Below are 22,439 nucleotides of genomic sequence, written 5' to 3'. Positions count from 1 at the left end.
AGCCTTCAGGCATGGGCCCAGTGACAATGCGGGTAGGAGGGAGCCATCATCATGGACTGGGGGTGGGGGGCCAGAGCTTCACTCTAGAGAACCTCCCCAGGACCTTGCGGGAGCCCCTCCTTGGGGAGCCCTTGATCCTGCTATAGAAGGCGACAGGAAGAAAGGGCTGCCTCTTTCTGGCTCTGGGGGGCAATGTGGGGAGGGGACCATCACCTTGGCTTTGTGAGCCTCCCCTGTAAGCTTTCACTGGGACTCCCTTCCTCTAACCTCTCCTGGCTTATACTTAAGGTGGGTAGAACTTGGGTTTAGCCTGGCCTGTGTGGCTCTCTAGCTGCATGATCCTAGGCAAGTCACAGAACCTCTCTGAGCCTGAAATTTTTCCTGTGCAAGAAGAGAATAACAACATTTACAGAGTTGTGCAGATTAAATGAGTTATATGCTCTAGAACATTTTGTAAAGCCTATTAGTGTTGCATTCAGTGAGGGGAACAGGCATGGGATGGTGAGGTGAGCTTAGGCACAAGGTGAAGAAGGAGTCAAAAGGACATAGAGGGGGACCTCCTGGGTCTCCCCAGCTGTCAGCTCAGGGAATTTCTCCACCAGAAAGCTGAGGATGGTTTTGGTGGAAGTGGTGGCTGGAGGGTTTTGGTGAAAGGACATTTCCATTCCAGGTGGACTCAGCTGAGTTCTCTACCTCTCCCTCTTCCCCTCCTCCCCTCCTTCTCTTCCTTCTCTCCTTTCCCCTGCCCCTCTTTCTCATCCTCCTCTCTCTTCCCCTTCTTCTCCTCCTCCTCTCCTTCACCCTCCTTCCCTTTTCCCCCTCCTCCCCCTTCTCTTTCTTCTCCTCCCTCTCTCCCTCCCTCTCCTCCCCCTCCTCCCTCTCTTTCTCTATCTCTTTGCACTCTGACCTGGACATGGATATTTCTAGGCCCTCTTGCTCCACTGTGCTAGGGTCAGTTTCCCCCAAGGTGACCTGGTGGAGAGCTTGCTCTGCTGCAGACTCTTGGACCCCTGGATGAGTCCCTTAACCTCTCTGGGCCATAGAATCTTTTGAGTGTACATTAAGAAAGTGAAGTCTTGCATCCTCCAAAGTCCCTTTCTGTTCTAAACATTTTGCAATTTTCTTGGTGCTCTGTTAAAGTCACTTAACTTTTCTTGGGCTATTTTTCAGAGTGGGGTCTGGGGGTTGAGAGTTGGGTGCCTGCAGCTCTGAAACCTTTCCTGGGCCTTGGACGAGTAGGGATTTGGTAGCTTGGTCCATGGGACCAATCTTAGTTGCCACTCTTCCTACCCCTTGAGCCTCCAGTGGCCTACCAGCCAGGAGGCACCCAATTATTACTGGGAGTTCCTGAGGAGCAGACGGGGAGCCCAATGTTGCCCTTCCTGGGAGACCCCAAGGGAGTGGAGACCAGTCTGCTTTCTCTGGGCAGAAGTGCAATGGGGGCAGTGAACTTGGTAAGTACAGAAGTCCTCTGATGGAATAAGGTCTGTTACTTTCATCTGGGTGGTTTAAGACATTTTCAAAAATAGATGTTTAGAAATAGAAGAATGTTAAAGACAAACTTTTCTAATATCCACCTGTTTGGACTTTGGGCTAGAATCCAGCTCTTCTTGACTTTTGGGTCAAATTTCTTCCTTTGTGCCATGCTGGATTTTTAGGGACCAACTTTGGCTGCTGGAGAGGAGATAAAATGATCTGTCCTATATTCAGAGTAGAGGCCAATTGTGTGATAAGGCATGAGTAAGCTTTTCCAAGTTGCTGACAGGTGTCAGGAGGGAAGGTTGGACCCCGAGGTGTGGACATTCTTTTCCATGTCTGCTCCTGTTTCCCACCAAAAGCCTCAGGAAGAGACATGCCCTGGTCCCAGCTCAGCCCCAGGAGCACAGGGGTGCCAATCACCTGGTGCCTCTGCTGATCGGAGATTGAAGACAAAGCTGCCAGCAGGATGCTCAGCAGCCTGTCGATACCACAGAGGGAAGTGGTCCATGGTGAATATGCTGGCTTCATCCTCAGGAGTCAGGAACTTTCTGCAAGGAGAAAGATTTGGTACCTCCCCCTAAATCTGGGAATATGTTCATCCCTCTTTCTTTTTACACAAGGTCATCTTGGCTGGGCCAAGAAGAGAGATTCATCTCTGCCTTGGTAGAGTTGCAGGTAGAAAACATTAGCCCCTAAACTAGTTTTACCCCACACAATGTTCCCCAGCAATTCCTGCCTTTTCCAGAATCAAATGCTGTTGTACCTGATGACATATTACTAGGTAGAGGAGGTATAGAGCCTGTATTGTGAAAGAACACTTTTTTTTTTTTAATGAAAACTCCTTTGCCTGCAGGGTTTATTTCTTTGGGATATAGCCTAATTTCCTTTTGTCTGGTTAATCAGCATGTGTGAATGGGGAAACCGTATAGTCAATTCTACCACTGCACTAATAGAAGGGCATAGATTCCCCCCAAATGGTTACTTCAAAAGTCATTGCCTCCAGAGTTTAGAATGCATTATGAGTTATCTTTTTTTTTTTTGAACAGCTTTACCTTGCTAATTATGGTTTTGCATTCCCTGAACACACAGCAGCCAGCAGAAGGGAGTGTTGGTCCAGAAGCAGAGTGGGAGGCAGGGAGAAAAGCTGGTTTGTGGATTAAAAAAGACACTGTGGATAACCCACAAGGTGGATAATTGAAGTTTGATTTTAAGAGTGCTTGGCTTATATATTCAAAAGAAGCTCTCCTGCACAATTCCTGAGCAGCCAGGTGTATCATGGTCTAGGTGAAGGGAGACTTCTGGAGTTGCATGGTGCCCATGTGGCCATTTATGGTGGCTGTGTTTGTAAGCCAGGAGGGTCTCTCTGTATTGAGATTTTCCTCTTTCATTCATAGAAGCCTTTCAGAGAGGATTTAGGGAAATACGAAGGATGCTTTTATTCCCTTCCTACTTCCAGGTATGGTTCACCCTGTCCAACTTTGGCCAGCAATGACATGGATGTCATTTTCTGTGTGGGGGTGGAAGTGTAAGCAGATGAGGAAGTACAAGTGGGTGGAGAGCAGGAGGGGTAGTAAGTGTGGGGAGGTCACTTCCCCACACTGCTCAAGGCCTTAGAGTGAATCTACAGTTTACCTACCAGATTTGGTCCATTGAGTCATTTGCTGTGTCTCTAACAGGGCCATGGAAAGGGTTAGCGAGACAGCGCTCTCCTCTGTTCACCTCTCTGGGAGTGAGGGGAAGTGGGTGAGGGAGAAGCAACTTTGTTTTCCTAGAAAGCCTCAGCTTTCAAGCAAGTATGGATCTTTCAGAGTCCTGGAAGAAGCTTAAAGATGGCACTCTGCGGCCGAGTGTGCTTGGATTCAGTGAGAGCAGCCATGTGTGGATGGAAGACTGTGAGGTGCCTCCTCACTGTTCTCCTCCAAGTGCCTGGTGGCCTCTGCCTATTTCAGTCTGGTGGTTTGTGGAGTGGCAGGTGGCTCTGTTCTCCCATCCTCCCCTTGCTTCAGTATTTGGTGGGGAGGACACCCTGGCAACCTGGTCTCCCAAAATGTAGGCTTTGCCGAGAGCAGCACTATTGACATTTTAGGCCAAATAATTGTTGTGAGGATGTTTAACAGCATCCCTGGCCTCTGCCCACTAGATGCCAGTAGCAAGCCCCCATCCCCTAGCTGTGACAACCAAAAATGTCTGCAGACATTGCCAAATGTCCCTGGGGTGGGGATGGGGGAAAATACCCCCGGTTTAGGGGATATGTAAGTTGTTAAAAAAGGGGACACAGCCAAATAATTTTGCTTGTCACATAGACACTGGTCCCAGTGGGAAAAACAACTTCTGGTTTTCCCTTTATGGAAGTGATTAACCCTTCCAACTTTAGTCTCATCCACTCTCTTCTCTGACTGGGCTGCTGTCCCTTCTTTCTTGGGGATACCTCCAGGATGCATCTAAAACCTGGTGGAAGAGTTACTTTTCTGACCCTCCCAATCTGCAAGCCATAACCTTTCCACCCTCCTTGCATTGCTGGACTCCAAGAGTCAGCCTGACGACATGCCACAGGAACACCTTTCGGGGATCCCGCTCCCTCTCCAGCATGACTCACTTGTCGGAGACCTTCTCGGAGCCTACAAATAAGCTGCTTCTGAGGAGGCCAGCCCGGGTGCCCAGGAATGCCATGTCCACCACCTGCTCAGACTCGCTGTGAAGCAGACAGAACAGGTGTCATTATCATGCAGTGCAGTGACAGGACTAAGAAGAGGGCACTGGAGGCATGGGGAAGACCTGTGGGCCTCTCCTAGTTTCTGGCCTGATCTTTGGGATGGGGAGCATGAAATGGACAGACACGTTGCTTGCTCAGGGGGTTGTACACACATGCACTGGCCATCCTCTGTGAGCATCATGTTTGTTACATCTGGTTGACCTGGCTCCCCTGGGCAGCATCTTCCCTTGTTAATGGGGTCCCTTGGGCCTCTGCCTTTCTGCTTTTTTTTTTTTTTTTTTGCTCCTAATTTGTCCATCCAGGTTTTAGGGGAGTTGGCTCTGGAGGACAGAAGGAATTAAGGAAAAGGGATTTTGTCCTGGGACTTCAGGAACAGGAACTTCTCATGACTGACACATACATGACACTCCACAGCTTTAAAGCCCTTTTCACATGTTTACCTTATTATTGAATTGTGAAAGAATTGTAGATTGTCTACATCTACCTATGGGAACCCAGTGAACTTTATAACCTTGCCAGCAAGATTTGAGAAAGAAAATCCATTCGCTAGCTGGAGTGTAACTAGTTTTTCTTATGGTCTCAAAGCCATACTTCTGCGATGATGGCACCAGGGGTGGGAGTCATCACCTCTTTTTTTTTTAATTTCAGCTTTTTTGAGGTATAACTGATATACAATTGTAAAATTTTTAAGTGTCCATCATGGTTATTTGATATATTGTGAAAGGACTCTTCCCATCTAGTTAATTAACACATCCATCATATTAGGTATTTTTATCTTTTTTGGGGGGGTGAGAATATTTGAGAATATTCTCTTAGCTAATTTCAATTATACAATACCATGTTAACCAACTACAGTCACCATGTTTTACATTAGATCCTGAGGCCTTATGTGGCTTGTAGTTTAAACTTTGTACTGACCTATCTTCACCCAACCAGCTCACAGCAATCACTTTTCTTCTCTCTGTTTCTATGGGTTTGACTTTATTTTATTCTTTTATAGATTCTCCATATAAGTGATATGATGTAGTATCTATCTTTCTCTGTCTGGCTTGTTTCACTTAGCATAATGCCTTCAGGGTTCATCTAGGTTGTCATAAAGGGCAGGATTTCCTTCTTCTTCATGGCTGAATAATATATCTTCATATATATATATATATATATATATATATATATATACACCACATCTTCTTTGTCCATTCGTCCAGTGATGACATGTTGTTTCCATATCTTGGCTATTATAAATAATGCTGCAATGAACATGGGGGTGTAGACATGTCTTCAAGATAATGGTTTCATTTCCTTTGGATAGATAACCAGAAGTGAGATTGCTGGATAGTTCTATTATTAATTTTTTGAAGAACCTCCAAACTGTTGTTTATAGTGGGTGCACCAATTCACATTCCAATGGTGCACAGGGGTTTCCTTTTCTCCATATCCTTGCCAACACTTGTCTTCTGTCTTTCTGATAACATTCTAACATGTGAGGTGATACCTCACTGTGTTTTTGATTTGCATTTCCCTGATGATTACTGATGTTGAGAACTTTTTCATGCATCAGTTGGCCATCTGTAGGTTTTTCTCTGGAAAAATGTCTATTCAGTTCCTCTGCCCTTTTAAAAAAATCAGATTGTTTTATTGTTATTGAGTTGTGTGAGTTTTTAAAAATATATTTTGGTTATTAACCCCTTATCAGATATAATTTTCAAATATTTTCTCCCATTTCATAGGCTGCCTTTTCATTTTGTTCTTTTTCTTGCTTGGCTAGGACTTCCACTACTATGTTGAGTAACAGTGGTAAGAACTCCTTGTTCCTGATCTTAGAGCAAGAGCTTTCAGCTTTTCATTGTTTTTACTACTGAATATGGTATTAGCTGTGGGCTTGTTATATATGGTTTTTATTTAATTACTTCTAACTTTATTAATATTCATATGCCTAGCCCAATTTGCTGCAGGAGACTACCTAATTTCTCTTAGTACCTAGATTAGCGGTTTTAGTGAGTGTATAAAGTAGTCAAGCCTGACGCAGGGCTTGAACTCCTGAATGCTGAGATCTTGATTGAACCAAAATCAAGAGTCAGATGCTTAATTGACTGAGCCACCCAGGCACCCTGGGTTTGTTTTTTTTTAATCAAGGCTCAGCTGTATGGCTATTAGGGTATCCCTAAAGGAATATTGTGAAGAAGGTTGCACCATGCAATATCAACTGATAGTACCTGGAGCTGGGTTGAAACACTTGGTCTACATTCTGGAAAAGCACCAAGGTCTGGAGATGCAGATGGGACTGACTGCCTGCCCACCTCTGATGTTGTAGTAACCAGAATTTCCAGGGGTGGGGCCCAAGGGACTCTTTCTCTGAAAATCTGCCTGATGCAATTTTTTACTCAAAAGTAGTACAGAATAGTCTAATGAGACTCCTGCACCCATAAATTAGCTTCAACAATTACCAGTCTATGCCAATATTGTTTCATCTACAGCCTCCTGCAGCCCTCAGATTATTTTGAGGCAAATCTCAGATATCATTTCATTAATAAATATTTTAATTTCTATCATTAAAATATAAGGAATGGAAAAATCATTAATGACATTATCACATCTAAAAAATCCACAATTCCTTAATAGCATCAAATAATCCAATAATCCACAATCCTCATGACTTTTTTAAAGCTTATTTGTATAAGAATCAGACTAAGGTCCACAGTTCATATGTCTCTTTTTTTTTCTCATCTCTCTCTCTCTCTCTCTCTCATTTCTCAATCTCAATTTAGATATTTATTGAACTGTAATCCACTTGCCATACAGTTCATCCATTTAAAGTGTGCAATTAAACGGTTTTTAGTGTATTCACAGAGTTGTATGGCCATCACCAGTCTATTTTAGAACATTTTCATCATCCCCAAAAGGAACCCCATACTTGTTATCAGTCATGTTTAGTCACTTTCAACCTTCCTTTCTCTTCTTTCCCTCTCTTCTTCTCTTTGCAATTTATTTGCTGAAGTAGGTTGTTGGTTCTGTAGAGTTTCTGCATTCTGGGTTTAGCTGATCATGATGCTGTGGTGTTATTTAGCATGCTCTCTTGTCCCATGTATTTCTTATAAACTAGCAGTTAGAGCTATGGGTTTGACATAGGTTTGAGTTATAGGTGGTGTGTTCTTTGTCAAGAGGCGCACACTCTCTCATTGACCAGAGGTTGCAAGACAGGATTCTTCCTTATTTTATTTGTACCTGAAATACTTGATTAAAGATAGACTTCTCCTCATCAATATTTGGTTATCCTGAGATGCAGCTTCTACAGGAGAGCCAGGATAAATAATTGTCTCTCTGTTTACTTGCCAGTTTAGAATAAGAGTTGGTTTCCTAACATCTTCTGAAGATGACCAAAAGTCTTTTTTTCTCCCCAGTATCATTGTGAACACAGGATTTTAGCATACTTAATATGTTTTAATCCACTGCAGTTGTCACTGCTTTTGCTGCTCTAATTTTTCCACCTTTAACCAGTGAGAGTCGCTTCCAGTTGGCTCTGGGGTCTCACTGGCACAATCTCATTATAGTCTTCAGTAACTTCTTGCTTCTGGTTATGACAAGATACTCCTGGCTCATTTTGTACATTTGTCACTGTCCTGAAATCAGACATTTCTCCAAGGATCGCTGACTCATTTTAATAAGAATTTCTTAATATGCACATTGAAAGTCCACAATCTGGGTCTGGGGTGCTCACTGAGGTTGGTCTTTTCAGTGTACAGGGCAAGGATATCCTTTTTGTTTCTTTCAGAGAAAATAATCGTGAGTTCATTGATATTTCCAATTCGTATTCAGCAGTACATCTTAACTTCTTTGATTTAAAAAAATTTGCGTCTCTTTTTTTTGTTTCTTGAAAACCTTGGTTCCTAATGACATTAACACAATACTATTTGCCCTACCCATCTATATAGTTTGAGAATAACAGTGCCAATGTTGTTTCTAGCAATGTGGTTATTGAGCACGGTTTATGATTTTATTTATTGTTTATGGTGTGTGTTTTTAAGTCCGTTGAGGGAATTCATCTATGTACAGTTATTTCATGAACTTGATACACAGGTTTATTTGTTTCTTTTGTTTTCAATTTTTTAGAGCTTATTTTTTATTTTTTATTTTATTTTATTTTTTTAATGTTTTTATTTTTGAGACAGAGAGAGACAGAGCATGAGTGGGTTAGGGGCAGAGAGAGAGGGAGACACAGAATTGGAAGCAGGCTCCAGGCTCTGAGCTGTCAGCACAGAGCCTGACGCGGGGCTCGAACTCATGGACTGTGAGATCATGACCTGAGCTGAAGTCGGACGCTCAACTGACTGAGCCATCCAGACGCCCCTAGAGCTTATTTTTTAAAATTTAATTTTGTTTTATAATGATATAAAGCATTTACATCGTTCCAAAGTCAAATATGCAAAATAAAGCATATTTATAAGCCTGTCTTTCACTCTCCCTAAAGTAACTTTTGTTTGCTTGTTTATTGTTCCATTAAACATATATGTGTGCATATGTACATACATACATGTGTCTATGTTTATATATGTGTAACTATGAAAATATATTTGAATTTCCTCTTTTTAAATAAATAGTGGAGGTGTTATACACACTTTTCTCCATTGATGAGACCATTCCATAACAGTTTATAGATTTCTCATTTTTTACAGTTACATAGTATTCCATTATGTGGATCTACCATGGTTTATTTAACTAGGCTCCTGCTGATGGATGTAGGTTATTTCCTATCTTTCACTAAATGGAGCTGTAACAAAAAGCTCATGTATATATCTTTTCCTATTTTTATTAGTGTATCTTTGGAATATGTTCCTAGAAGTGGTCTTGCTGAGTCAAAGTGTAAATGCATTTTTAACTTGTTAGATATTGCCAAATTCTTCTCCATAGCCCTTGAAACATTGTGTATACCCATTGACAATATACAAGAGCCTGATTCCCCACAGCCTTGCCGGTAGTGCATGTCAACAAACTTAGATGGTTATCAATCTGATGAGTGATGTATATAATCTTGGTACCGTTTAATACGAATTCCTTTTATTATGAGCTATATTGACCATTTTCTCATATGTTTAAGGACTATTTGTATATATTCTCAGAACTGTCCGAATACCTTGGTAATTTTTCCTATAAAGTGGTTGGTCTTTTACTTCTCTATTTTCGAAGTTCTTCATTTTTTGAGAATAAAAGATTGTAATCTTTTGTTTTTTAAGTTGCAAACATTTTTCTGGTTTGTCATTTATGTTTTCACCTTGCTTATGTTTTTATTGTTGCCAAATAAACATTTTTATGTTGTTAAATTTATCAGTCATTCTCTTGTTTCTGAAGTTTGAGTCATCATTGGGAAAGATTTCCTAATTCCTAGATTTTAGAGCAACTGGCTCATTTTTTTTTTTTTTTAGTACTTATATGGTTTCATTTTTTACATTTAAATCTCTGAGTCATTTGGACTTTGTCCAGGTGTATGGTGTGAGGAAATAATACAATTTTATCATTCTCCAGATGGCTCTCAAATCAGTTATTAAAGAGTCCATTTTTTTCCTCTCACTGGTTTGACATGATGTCTTTGTCATATACTAAATTTCCACATGCATTTAGATGAATTTCTGGATTTTCTATTTTTTCCTCTTCGTCTGCCTTTCTATTCATGTGTCAGTACTACACTTCATAAATTACATGTTTTAATACCCTGGGAGCACAAAACTTCCTTTGTTGTTTTTCTTTTTCAGGAATTTCTTGACTATTCTTTCAAATAAACTTTATAATCAGTTTATCTGGATCCATAAAAATACTGATTATGTTTTTTATTGGGGTTGCATTAAACTTACAAATTAATCTAAGGAGGATCAATGTCTTTGTGATGTTGATTCTTCTTATCCAAAAACACTGAATACCTCCCCATTTGTTCAAGACTATGTTTGTGTCTTCCAGGAGTGTTTTAATATTTTCCTTATGTAAGTTTTGGGATATTTCTTATAGTTTATACCTAGGTGTTTGATTACATTTTATTTTTTGCCCTCTTAAATAGGAATTCTCTAATGATATTTTAAGTTTAATTTTGTTTTTATAGGTAAAGGATATTAATTTTTGGATGTTCATATTATAAACTATTACTTTACTAAATTCTGTTATTGTTTTACTAGCTTTCCTATAAATTCTTCTGGGGTTTCCAGAAATATAATCATATCACCTTCTTAGAGATAATTCACTTCTCCCTTTCCCTTCTCATTGCTTCTAGGTGCATTCTCTTGTTTGGTTGCACTGACTAATACCTTCCGACCTTGTTAAATAGTAATAAGGATATGGGAATGCCTATCTTAGTCTTGTCTTTAGTTAAGAGAGCCTCTAGCCCCGTTCAGATGTTGACTTTCATGCTTAGGTCAATTTTAACTTTACTGATTAGTTTTTAAAAACATGCATGGATATTAACATTTGTTCAAATATCTTTCTGCATCTATGAGAGTGATTATATGACTTATCACCCTAGCTTTATTAATATGCTATTTTATATTAATTCTCTAGGTCTTCTTTTCTAATATACACCTTGGTTAAGAATATTTATTCTTCAGTGTTTCTCAACATTAAAAACGTCTCTGGCTATGGGGCACCTGAGTGGCTCAGTCAGTTGAGCGTCCGACTTCAGCTTGGGTCATGATCTCACAGCCCGTGAGTTCAAGCCCTGTGTCGGGTCTGTGCTGACAGCTCAGAGCCTGGAGCCTGCTTCCAATTCTGTGTCTCCCTCTCTCTCTGCCCCTCCCCTGCTCATGCTCTGTCTCTCTCTCTCTCTCTCTCTGTCAAAAATAAACATTAAAGAAAAATTTAAAAAAAAATGTCTCTGGTTAATCTCTGAACTTGGAAAGATGAAGATCATGCCCCTTCTCTCCAAACCAGTGATCCAATCCCCTGACTGCCTGGTTTGACTCCAACTTCACCACTTGTGAGGCGTATGACCTCGGGCAAGTTGTTTATCACACCTTACCTTGGTTTCCTCATCTGTAAAATGGGGATAATGATAGTACCTACATTGGAAGGTGGTTATGAGGTTAATATACACTAAGTACTTAGTGCCTGACCTGCTATATTCTTTTTATTTTTTCTAGCTTCATTTAATTTTGTATATGTAATACATTTACATGGTTCAAAATTATACCAAACAGTTATAAGTTATACAGTGAACTATTTCCTATTTGGACTTTCATAGACTTTATACACACACATGCATATGCGCACACACACGTACAGATATACTGTTTTCCCTCCTTTTTATAGAAATGGTTTCAAACTGTACACAGTAGTCTGCATCTTGCTTTTTAAAATAGGTGGTTGTTTCATACAAAATTCTATTCTTTTCTTTAGGAGAGCATTAATTAACTTGAGTGTCTTAGGGGAGTTTGACATCTTCATGATGTTAACATTGAATCTTCCTATTCAGGAACAAGGTGTAGTCCACTGTATTCTTAACCTCATTAATATCTTGTACCCTCCCAACACACATGCGTGCTCAAGCACACACACACACACACACACACGTGTGCACACACACACCATTCATTTCTTCTTTCTACCTATTCACTAAACCTGATAGCACAAGATAAATATCAGCAAAGGGAGTGAGGAAATCTAAGGCACTGGTAAAGGCCAAGTTTGTACTTCATAGTGTCTTGACCTTATGTGCTGGAAATTGGGTCCTGCTTGAACCACTCTTTCTAGGGTACTTGGAAACAGGCTTACACAGCTACAGACCAACCCCGAGAGAGAGGTGTTCTTGGAACGGGGCTGCTGCAGTGTGGGTGGGGGATCTGGAGCTATGCCAGGGGGACCCACATTTGGTGCTTTTCCAGAGGGGAGAGCAGCAGCACATGTGGGATGTGGAAGCTGTGCCAAGTCCCTGCTTTACTGGGGCCCATGTGAAGGAAGCTCTCACTCCTCCCATGTCTGCCCACTGTCATCACCTTCATCTTGGACCCAGTTGTCTCCTGAGCTGCCAGCCAGGAAGTGGGAGGGACCCTGACTCAGTCAAGGGAATCCTAGGGGCTGGAGCTGCTTCGCTCCACAGAACCCTCAGCCCCACCCTGGACTGACATACTCAGAGGTGTTGAGAGCCATCGCTGTCCAGTAGGCTTCCATGGGGGCCGTCACCACCGCATCAAGCAGTACCTCCCGCACCAGTTCCTCATCGCCTGGGGACAAAATAAAAGGAGACCAAACCACTTATTTCCTCTATGATGTTGAATACAGCTCATCCACCTTTGTAAGGAATCCTGACTTCAGGGAATGGGATGTGTCTCATAAACATGTATCTGGGACACATAAAACCATCTATGTGAGCTTGAAGAAATCATGTCGTCTCCCTCAGCCTTCACATCCTCAATCCCAAACAACATGTGAGCAGAACTGATTTCTAAGGCTCTTCCCAGTTCTGGTATTCCATGAGATTAGAATCTCTCAGGGACATCAGACCTTGCCCTGAGCCCAGGCTACCTCTCCTTTCTGCTGCCATCAGTCTGCAACTTGATCATCACCCTCCCAACACACTGGCCTTTTGCCAGTTCTGTGCACGTGAATTTGCTTCAGAGCCTTTGTGCATGTTGTTCCCTGGTCTGGATGCTTTCCCCAACTCTTTGCATGTGTGGCTCTTTTCCCTCTCTCTTTAAAAAAATTATCTACTTTTATTTAGGTGAAATCTATGTAACATAAAATCAACCAATTTAAAGTATACAACTCAGTGGCATTTAGTACATTCACAATGATGTGCAGTCATCACCTCTGTCATCGCCCCCAAAACAGACCCTGTACCTGTGAAGGCACTCGGGTCACTCTTTTTTATCCTCAGCATAAGTAACACTACCTGACAGAGTTGGGCGCTCTATAGGATCCCATACAGTATCCTACTCATGGCACTTACCACAATTTGGAATAACCTACACCTACACACACATGCTTGCTTCTTTGTTGTGTAGTTTCTCCACTAGATTACAAGCTCCATGAGAATAAGGGACTCATCTGGGTCATCTCTGTAGCTTCAGCGCCTACCCCAGGCATGGCACAAAGTACATGCTCAGTACTGATTACTGATGGAGTGAGTGAATGCACAAATGAGTGCCCTTTTGGGCCAGCATGGAAGCAAGGTCCTGTCTTAGGGGTGACATTTGTGTGTCCCTCTTCCAAAGAGGAAGAAGAGGGACCCTGCTGAGGGTGTGGCCCTGTGGTTTCACCAGTTGCATCTGTGTTGGGGAATTTAAGTTTAGCCTGAGAGCCAGGCACTGGAAAACTCTCACAGACCACAGGCTACAAGATGCCACTTGGCCAAATGCTCTCCTTTGCTGAGATGAGGACTTTAGAGTACAGAGCATCAGTATCAGCTAGATGGTAGTAGGGACAGATCTAGGGGCAGGCTGCTGATGCCCTTACACTGTGTGAGTGTCTCTTTGAAGGCTTAACAGTGCCTGGTGAAAGAGGCTTAAAGCAATCTCAGTCCCTGACATGGGGACACACTCATGCTGCCACAGTGCCAGGAACTTAGGCAACTTCGTGGTCCCATAGGGAGGCTAGTTCTGCTTTTTTCTTTGAAAATCTCCCTCTTCTCCCTAAGCCATGGGTGAGTTCCAGGGATAAGGCTACTTGGCAGTAAGTAAAGTCCTCAGTGGCTTAGCCATAAAAAAGAGTGAAATCTTGCCATTTGCAACAATATGGATGGATCTAGAGAGTATAATGCTGAGTGAAATAAGTCAGAGAAAGACAAATACCACATGACTCCACTCATATATGCAATTTAAGAAGCAAAACAAAGAAAAAATAGGCAGACAAAAACCAGACTCTGAAATACAGAGAACTTGGTTACCAGAAGGGAGGTGGGTGGGGGATGGGTGAAATAGGCGATGGGGATTAAAGAGTACATTTATCATGATGATCACTGAGTAATATATAGAGTTGTTGAATCACTATATTGTACACCTGACACTAATATAATACTTATGTTAATTAGAACTAAAAAAAGTTGACAGTGATAATGAATGTGATAAGATGTCAACAAGTCAACACTTAAAAAAAACCACACGTCAAGACCTTACCCATCAAGGTTAGTGTATTTTTTTTTGATTTCACTTAAATTTCTTATATTATTTTTGATAAATGGCATATTAAAACTCACATGTAGTCAAATTTTTAAAAAAAGAAAAAAGTAGACAAAACCTAAGAGACTCTTAAAATACAGAGAAAAAACTGAGGGTTGCTGGAGAGGTTATGGGTGGGAGGATGGGCTAAATGGGTAAGGGTCATTAAGGAAGACACCTGTTGGGATGAGCACTGGGTGTTATACATAAGGGACAAATCACTAGATTCTACTCCTGAAACCATTATTGCACTATATGTTAACTAACTTGGATGTAAATTAAAATAAATAAATAAAATAAATAAATAAGTAAAGAAAGAAAGAAAAAAAGAAAAAAGAAAGTCCTTGGTGGGCAGGGTCAGCACTCACACTCCAGATCTGGGTCCTCCCCTGTCAGGAAGCGGACTATGGCCTCCAGCTGGCTGAGCTTCCGATGGTCTGGGTCGATATCTGTGATGCAGTAGATCCTGGAGCCCAGGAGAATCAATGTTACCTCAAGAAAATTCCACCTTTCTCCTTCCCATTCTCTACTCTTTGTGAACAGCGAATTTCCCACTTACCAGTCACTGGCTAGGGTCAGATCTGGGTGAAGCAAGTCATGCAGGCCTGAAACCAGAGTTCACACTCAGTACGGTGCTCACCCACTGTTGTGAGGATGTGCACCTGAATTGTTTACAAACAACTGCCAGGAAGCTTCTCTAGGGAAGGACTGGGTTTTATTCTTCCTTGTTCTCAGCTCGGAGTAGGGACTCAACCCATAGGATGGTGCTGGGTTTGTACAAATCACGCTTTTGTCCATGTTGCTCCTGCTTCCTGAAATGCTTTTTCTTCCCATTGTCTTGTGCCCAAATCCCACCTATTTGGATCTCTCAAAGAGCTGATACTTTGAAACCAGTGGTTTTTGCTTCATTGTCTGCATTGTACCCAACTGAGTTAAATGGCCAGTCAAAAGTAGAACTCAGAGATGGGCCAAGTCTGTTTTGTGTAATCTCTGTAGCCTCTTGCTGTACCTACACTAACCGTGTGCTCAGTGTATGTTTGTTGATTGAATGAGTAAATGAACAATTGCCCTACTGAGCACCTACTCAGTCCTCAAAAATAGGTGCTCAATTGAGGTTTGTTAAATTGAAGGAAAGGATGATATGAATACCAAGGGGAAATTTGTGGAGTTATTAAAAGGGGTACTGGACTGACATAGACATAAGGCAAATAGCTACAGGGTGATGCTCCTTTCCCCACAGTAAGCCTGGTTGAGTCCATAATTCCAAGTCCTTGGATCACTGGTTGGTCTCACCCATGGAAGTTGGTCTCTGTCCCCTGCAGGAATGTGCCCTGAGAATATCTAAGTACAGAAAGAAAAGTATAGGAAGAGAGAATGCACCATGGAGGCCCAGGGAGTTTGATCGTTTTGGGGACAGTGGAAGACAGGGAAGGAGTGTGGTCTAATGCCATGGATGTATGCTGTGAAAGGGTGAATGCAGGGGTCACATGGGAGCATGTGGCTGGGCACAGGGGGTCTGCCAAGGACAGCTGCTGGAAAAGTGACATCTACACTGGGACATGAAGAGTGGGTCCAAGTTAGGTGGGCTAAGAGGGTGGGCACTGGAGAAGAGAGCATTTCAGGGGAGAGCAAACCACATGGGAAGATCTTAAAGCTTAGTGCATGGAGAAATGACAAAAAATAGAAAAAAACCCTAGAATGCCATTAAAGGTCATTTAGCAGTGACACAATCTGATCTGGCATTTCTAGATGGATCTCTCTGGCAGAGATTTACAGGAAGAGAGAGGCAGGGAGACCAGTTGGAGGCTGCTGTGGTTATCCAGGAGAGAGGTGACAATGACTAGGGCGGTGGCAGGGATATGGAGACATGAGATGCACTCAAGAGATGATAAAGGAAGAATGGACAGAATGTGGGTGTTAAATGGAACTGTGACCAAACCATCCCAGGACTTCCTGAGATATCCCTGAATCCCGGATATTAGTTTTGTTCTCTCAACGTGCTCAGGCAGCTGTAAGTAAAGAACAGGTTGGGTTAGGGAGGGTGGGGACCTTGTCCCCCATCCTTCCCCACCATTCCTTGCTGCCCCTCTCAGTTCACTTCCCATAAGTTCCCTACTAGGGGTTCAGCTGTGTCCCCCCCAAAAGATATGTTGAAGTATGAACCCCAGTACTTGTGAATGTGACGTTATTTGGAAATAATGTCATGGCACGTATCAAGTTAAGATGAAGTCATTAGGGTGGGCCCTAATCCAATATGACTGGTGTCCTTGTACAAGGTTAGAGAGACAGAGATGAGAAGCTACATGTGATGGTGAGGACAGAGACTGAAGAACTGTAGCTTCAAGTCAAGAAATGCCTGGGGCAATCAGGAGGTAGAGGCCAGGAAGGATCCTGCTCTGGAGGTGTTGGAGGGGGCATGGCCTCCAGAACTGCAAGAGAAAGCATTTCTGTTGCTTATGCCACCCAGTTGGTGGTACTTTGTTTTGTTAGCCTTATCCAACGGCTACAGATTTGCTCCTTTACTCTTTCCGGCCTCCTTTGTCATGACTTAGGTGAAATTCAGCTTTGTTCAAAGAAGAAACATATCCCGTTGACCTACCTCTTCTGGTCCACCAAAGCTTTCCACAATGGCAAGTCCTAGGCTTTGCCGGCTTTGACAACCGACTGGCAGATCCTGCAGCCCTGGCACACAGGACACACAGACCCCTTCTCACCAGGCAGCCTTGCTCTGAGAGTTTGCTCAAGTCCAGGACCTGGGAGACTCTGGCTCTGTCCCCAGGATGGCCCTGCTCAGTGTCCCAGGAGAATCCATTTTCCTCTCACACTGCCCACCAGAACTGGGCACAGACCCACCTTCTTCCACAGTTGTGTTCCCCAGGAGGATGTACTCTCCATGGCCCCTGGACAGCACCACTCCCAGGCTATGGGGAGAACAGAGAACACAAGTGCTCAGCAGCAACAAGGGCCAAGCAATGTCCAGCCTACTTCCTTGGCCTTCAGCAACTTGGACTCTATGAATGTTGCCCTTGGCCTCACAAGTTGTCTCCTCTAGAACTAAAGCAGCAGTTCTATGCTTCCATCAACCTCTCTTCCTGAGAAGGACTCTCAGTTCTGTAGGTCAAGAGCCCCAACACCTACCATTTAATTTTATTTATTAAAAAAAATTTTTTTTAATGTTTACTTATTTTTGAGAGAGACAGAGACAGAATGTGAGTGGGTTAGGGACAGAGAGAGAGAGGGAGACACAGACCCAAAGCAGGCTCCAGGCTCTGAGCTGTCAGCACAGAGCCTGACGTGGGGCTCGAACCCATGAGCTGTGAGATCATGACCTGAGCCGAAGTTGGACAATCAACTAACTGAGCCACCCAGATGCCCCATCACCTACCATTTTAGACAAGATTCATCCAAAACCTCTCAGGGACCTCCTGAAATGTGGAGAGGTTTCTATGTCTCACAGGCTTTCACAAATAGGAGACTGCTTTCCTGCCTGGTGAACACCACCATGCCCTCCTCTCTCTCCTAGTAGAACACTGCTGTTAATGTTTGCTGAATATCTGAATTACAGGTATATCCTAGAAATTCTGAGTTCATTTGTTTGGATGGAGCCAGGGCATTGACAGTTTTGCAAAATTCCTCAGGTATTCTAATGAGCAGTCAGGTTGGGCACCACACTTTATTGAGAAATGAGGTAATTCAGAGATAAGGGCTATTTGTTTCCTAAGCTGTATAATGCCTCATGTTGACAACAGTTGGAAGGAACCAAAGAGATTTTCAGATTTGATCTTTCATCTTACAATCTTTTACATTGCATGGCTTTAAGATCTTTAAGTAGATTATGTCCTACAAACCACAAAGAAGTAGCTACTATTTTTACCTTCATTTTACAAACAAGAGTCAAAGGCAAAGAGAAGTTAAGTAACTTGAACTAAGGTCACACAGACTGCTAGGGGTGCAATTGGGACCCAAACCCAGGCAGTTTGGCTCCAGACCCTGCAAAGTAGGATACACTGGCAAAGCAGGTCTAGACCTCAAGTTTCCTGAAGGCAAGCCTGGGGTTTTTTTCTGTTACCATAAAATTGCCAACTAAATATGAGTAAATTCTTTCCCCAGACCTGGAATTTCTGCTTGGAGTTATTGGAATTTATGTTCCAGCCATCCCACCTCTCCCTTCCAAATAAAACATGGGTCCCTCACCTGAAAGGTGTGTCACTGATGTCTGTGAAGAAGTAGTCATTGGTCAGGAAAAGAACTCTCTTCTGAAAGAGAGAAAAGAAAAGGAGGTTTGCTGGAGAGAGAAGTGCCTGACCATGCCACTTACCTCCTCACCTAATGCCCTTGGCTTTCATTGTCTCTGTGCCACTTCCTTCACCTCTGACCCCTTTCCCTGACTGCCAGGGGCATGCCTCACCTTGTTGACCACCAGGCCCAGCAGGCTGTAGCCTTGGGGCTGCCTGATTAAAGGACCAATGTCTACACCCTTGCTGTCCCATGAAGTGGCTGTTAGCCATGTGAGGCTATTGTGTGCTTGAAATGTGCAACTGAGGGACTGAAGTTTTAAGTTTTAGTTGAGTTCATATAAATTTAGATAGCCAACATGGCTAGTGGCTACTGTATTGAACAGTGCAGGTGTGGACAGCGATGCTAGGGTTCATACAGGACCAGCTGGTGCTAAAAGCTTCTGGAGCTCATTTGTGTATGACCCACCTACAACCTCCCCCTTTCTGGAATACAGCCGAGGGAGAGGGAGCATGATTCCCTCCACTAACCCCTTCCCAGGGCTACGTCACTCTTTTACAACTTCTTTTTCCTTTCAAAGCTGCCATCTTTTCAGTTTCAGTAGAATTGTGTAAGTTAGGGCATCAGGTAGTTCACACGGTGGTTCAGGGACTGGGCTGGGCATCAGGCAGACCTGGATTTAGAGCCAGCTCAGTCACTTACAAGCTGTGTGCTCTTGGGTGAGCTGTTTCACTTCAATTCTAAGCTTCAGAATTCTCATTTGTAAATCAGGATTAATAATAGCACCCCATGCATAAGGCTGCCATGAGGTGGTGAGTGTGACTTTAATGGATAGGGGTGGGTCCAGGGAAGAGCAGGATTTGCTCTGGGGTCTGAAGTCCTGTGGATTGTCCTGTCCATGAGAAGTTTATGCTGTTGGGAAAGCCACATGTTCTTATTCCCTTCACTTCTTTCTGGCTTTTAGAATAAGATGTCCGAAGGGGGTGCAGTGGAATTTGGGTGGCAAAAAAGTTTGTTTCTGGAAGAAACCAGCTTTAGATCAAACCTGAATGAACAGTTCTCCAGCACCAGCCTCATCCCCATAATGTTCCTGCCTCCACTGTCTCAGTCAGAGCCTCCCTCACAGTGGTGCTGGGGCAGTCGGGGGCCAGGAAGGGCTGTGGTGGCCTCAGGAGCCCGGTGTTCCAAGATGGGGCTGGCTTGAAGGTCAGAACTGGAGATTACCTTTAAAATTTTTCCTTTTTTAAACAGTGTGGAGGTTCCTCAAAAAATTAAAAATAGACCTACCTTATGACCCAGCAATAGCTCTGCTAGGAATTTACCCAAGGGATACAGGAGTGCTGATGCATAGGGGCACTTGTACCCCAATGTTTATAGCAGCACTCTCAACAATAGCCAAATTATGGAAAGAGATTAAATGTCCATCAACTGATGAATGGATAAAAAAATTGTGGTTTATATACACAATGGAGTACTACATGGCAATGAGAAAGAATGAAATATGGCCCTTTGTAGCAACATGGATGGAATTGGAGAGTGTGATGCTAAGTGAAATAAGCCATACAGAGAAAGACAGATACCATGTGGTTTCACTCTTATGTGGATCCTGAGAAACTTAACAGAAACCCATGGGGGAGGGGAAGGAAAAAAAAAAAGAGGGTAGAGTGGAAGAGAGCCAAAGCATAAGAGACTCTTAGAAACTGAGAACAAACTGAGGGTTGATGGGGGGTGGGAGGGAGAGGAGGGTGGGTGATGGGTATTGAGGAGGGCACCTTTTGGGATGAGCACTGGGTGTTGTATGGAAACCAATTTGACAATAAACTTCATATATTGAAAAAAAATAAAATTTTTCCTTTTTTGATTTTTTTAAATTTATTTTGAGAGAGACAGAGACAGTGCAAGTTGGGGCGGGCACAGAGAGAGAGGGAGAGTGAGAATCCTAAGCATGCCTCATGCTGCCAGTGCAGAGCCCAATGCGGGGCTTGACCTTATGAAACCGCAAGATCATGACCTGGGCTGAAACCAAGAGTTGGACGCTTAACTGACTGAGCCACCCAGGGGCCCCTCCTTTTTTGATTTATTAAAGAAAAAGGCAAAATGTACAGATCTTAAGTGTATTCTTCCATTAGTTTTGATAAATATATATATACCCATGTAGTTACCTCCCCAGTCAAGGTATGGAATGTTTGCATCTTCTAAAAATCTTTTTGCCTCCTTCCAGCCCATCCCCACCCCACCCCTCCAAGGGTGAACTCTGTTCTGAATTCTATCACTTTACATTAGGTTTGTCTGTCCTTGCAGTGTGTACCTTTTGTGCTTGGTTTCTTTTGCACAACATAACATCTTTAAGACCACCCGTGTTGTGTGTATCAGCAGTGTGTTTCCTTCTGTTGCTAAGTAGCGCTCCAGTGTGTGGGCATGCCAGCTTGCCTTTACATTCACCTATTGATGGGCATCTGGAGTGTTTCCAGTGTGGGGCTATACTGAGCAGCTTTAGCTGCTCCAAATATTATTGACAAGTCTTCTTATGGACATGTTTTTATTTTGCCTGATAAATACCTAGGAATGGAATTTCTGGGTGATATGCTAAAAGTGTTTGCCTTCATAAAAAACTGCCAAACAATCTTCCAAAGTTGTTTTTATTATACTTCCACTAGCAATATATGAGTTCCAATTTCTCTACATCTTTGCCAGGATGTGGTGTTATCTGTCCTTTAAATTCTAGCAGAAGGTATGGAATGGAATCTGACTGCAGCTTTAGTTTGCATTTCCTTGATGACTAAGGATGCATAGGGTCTGCTCAAGTATTTTGCCCATTTTTTATTGGGTTGTTAGTCTTTTTGTTAACAATCTGTACAAGCTCTTTATGTATTCTGGACACAGTCTGAGCCTTGCTTTTTCATTTTCTTAATGGTGCCTTTTGATGAGCAGAACTTATTGCTTTTGATGAAATACAATTTATCAAATCTTATTTTATGTTTCGTGTTCTTCATGTTTTATCTAAGAAATCTTTGGATAAGGGTGCCTGGGTGGTTCAGTCGGTCAAGCCTCCGACTCTTGGTTTTGACTCAGGTCATGATCTCACAGTTCGTGAGACTAAGCCCCACACTGGGCTCTATGCTGACAGTGTGGAGCCTGCTTGGGATTTTCTTTCCCTCTCTCTCTGCTCTTCCCCCCACCCCCCACTCTCTCTCAAAGTAAATAAATAAACTTAAAAAAAAGAGAAACCTTTGGATAACTTCAGGTCGTAAAGATCTTCTATGTTTTCTTATAGAAGACTAACAATTATTGCTTTTACATTGAGGCTATGATCCATCTCAAATTAATTTTTTTTTTAAATTTTTTTTAAGTTTATTCATTTTGAGAGAGAGCAGGGGAGGAGCAGAGAGAGAGGGAGAGTGAGAATCTCAAGCAGGCTGTGCACTGCCAGAGTGGCTGGAGCCCGTCATGGGGCTCAAGTCCATGAACTGTGTGAGATCATGGCCTGACCTGAAATCAAGAATCCTACACTCAACTGACTGAGCCATGCAGGTGCCCCTCAAGTTAATTTTTTTTATGGTGTGAGATATGGCTCACTATTTATTTTTTTCATACATTTATTTAGTAGTTCCAGCACCATTTGTTAAAAAGACTTTCCTTTCTACATTGATTTGACAAGGTGGCTTTGTTGAAAATCAGCTGACAATATGTAAGTTTATTTCTGGATTCTCTATCCCTTCGTCTATTCTGGGTTCTTTTTGTTTGTTTGTTTGTTTGTTTGTTTAGAGAGCACAAGCAGGGGAAGGACAGAGAGAGGGAAAGAATCCCAAGCAGGATCTGTGCTGTCAGTGCAGAGCCCAGTGTGGGGCTCGATCTCATGAACCATGAGATCATGGCCTAAGCTG

At 42.7% G+C, this 22,439-nt stretch overlaps 1 protein-coding gene across 8 annotated transcripts in view; it reads right to left on the bottom strand.

Moving 5' to 3' along the window:
• CACNA2D4 (calcium voltage-gated channel auxiliary subunit alpha2delta 4) overlaps positions 1-22,439 on the bottom strand; it is a 113,104-nt gene that overhangs the window by 45,491 nt on the left and 45,174 nt on the right. For all 8 annotated transcript variants that reach the window (XM_045061207.1, XM_045061206.1, XM_045061208.1 and 5 more), the window contains 7 exons: positions 18,514-18,575; positions 17,173-17,240; positions 14,879-14,924; positions 14,688-14,785; positions 12,294-12,387; positions 4,076-4,171; positions 1,900-2,027 (listed from right to left, as the gene is read on the bottom strand). In XM_045061207.1, the coding sequence (XP_044917142.1) occupies positions 1,900-2,027; positions 4,076-4,171; positions 12,294-12,387; positions 14,688-14,785; positions 14,879-14,924; positions 17,173-17,240; positions 18,514-18,575 (592 nt within the window). The remainder of the gene's footprint in view (positions 1-1,899; positions 2,028-4,075; positions 4,172-12,293; positions 12,388-14,687; positions 14,786-14,878; positions 14,925-17,172; positions 17,241-18,513; positions 18,576-22,439) is intronic.

The sequence above is a fragment of the Felis catus genome, chromosome B4 (genome assembly GCF_018350175.1).
Source record: "Felis catus isolate Fca126 chromosome B4, F.catus_Fca126_mat1.0, whole genome shotgun sequence".
Classification (NCBI taxonomy): Eukaryota; Metazoa; Chordata; class Mammalia; order Carnivora; family Felidae; genus Felis; species Felis catus.
Note: the sequence above shows the minus strand (reverse complement) of the source record. Positions and strands in the feature narration are given on the sequence as shown.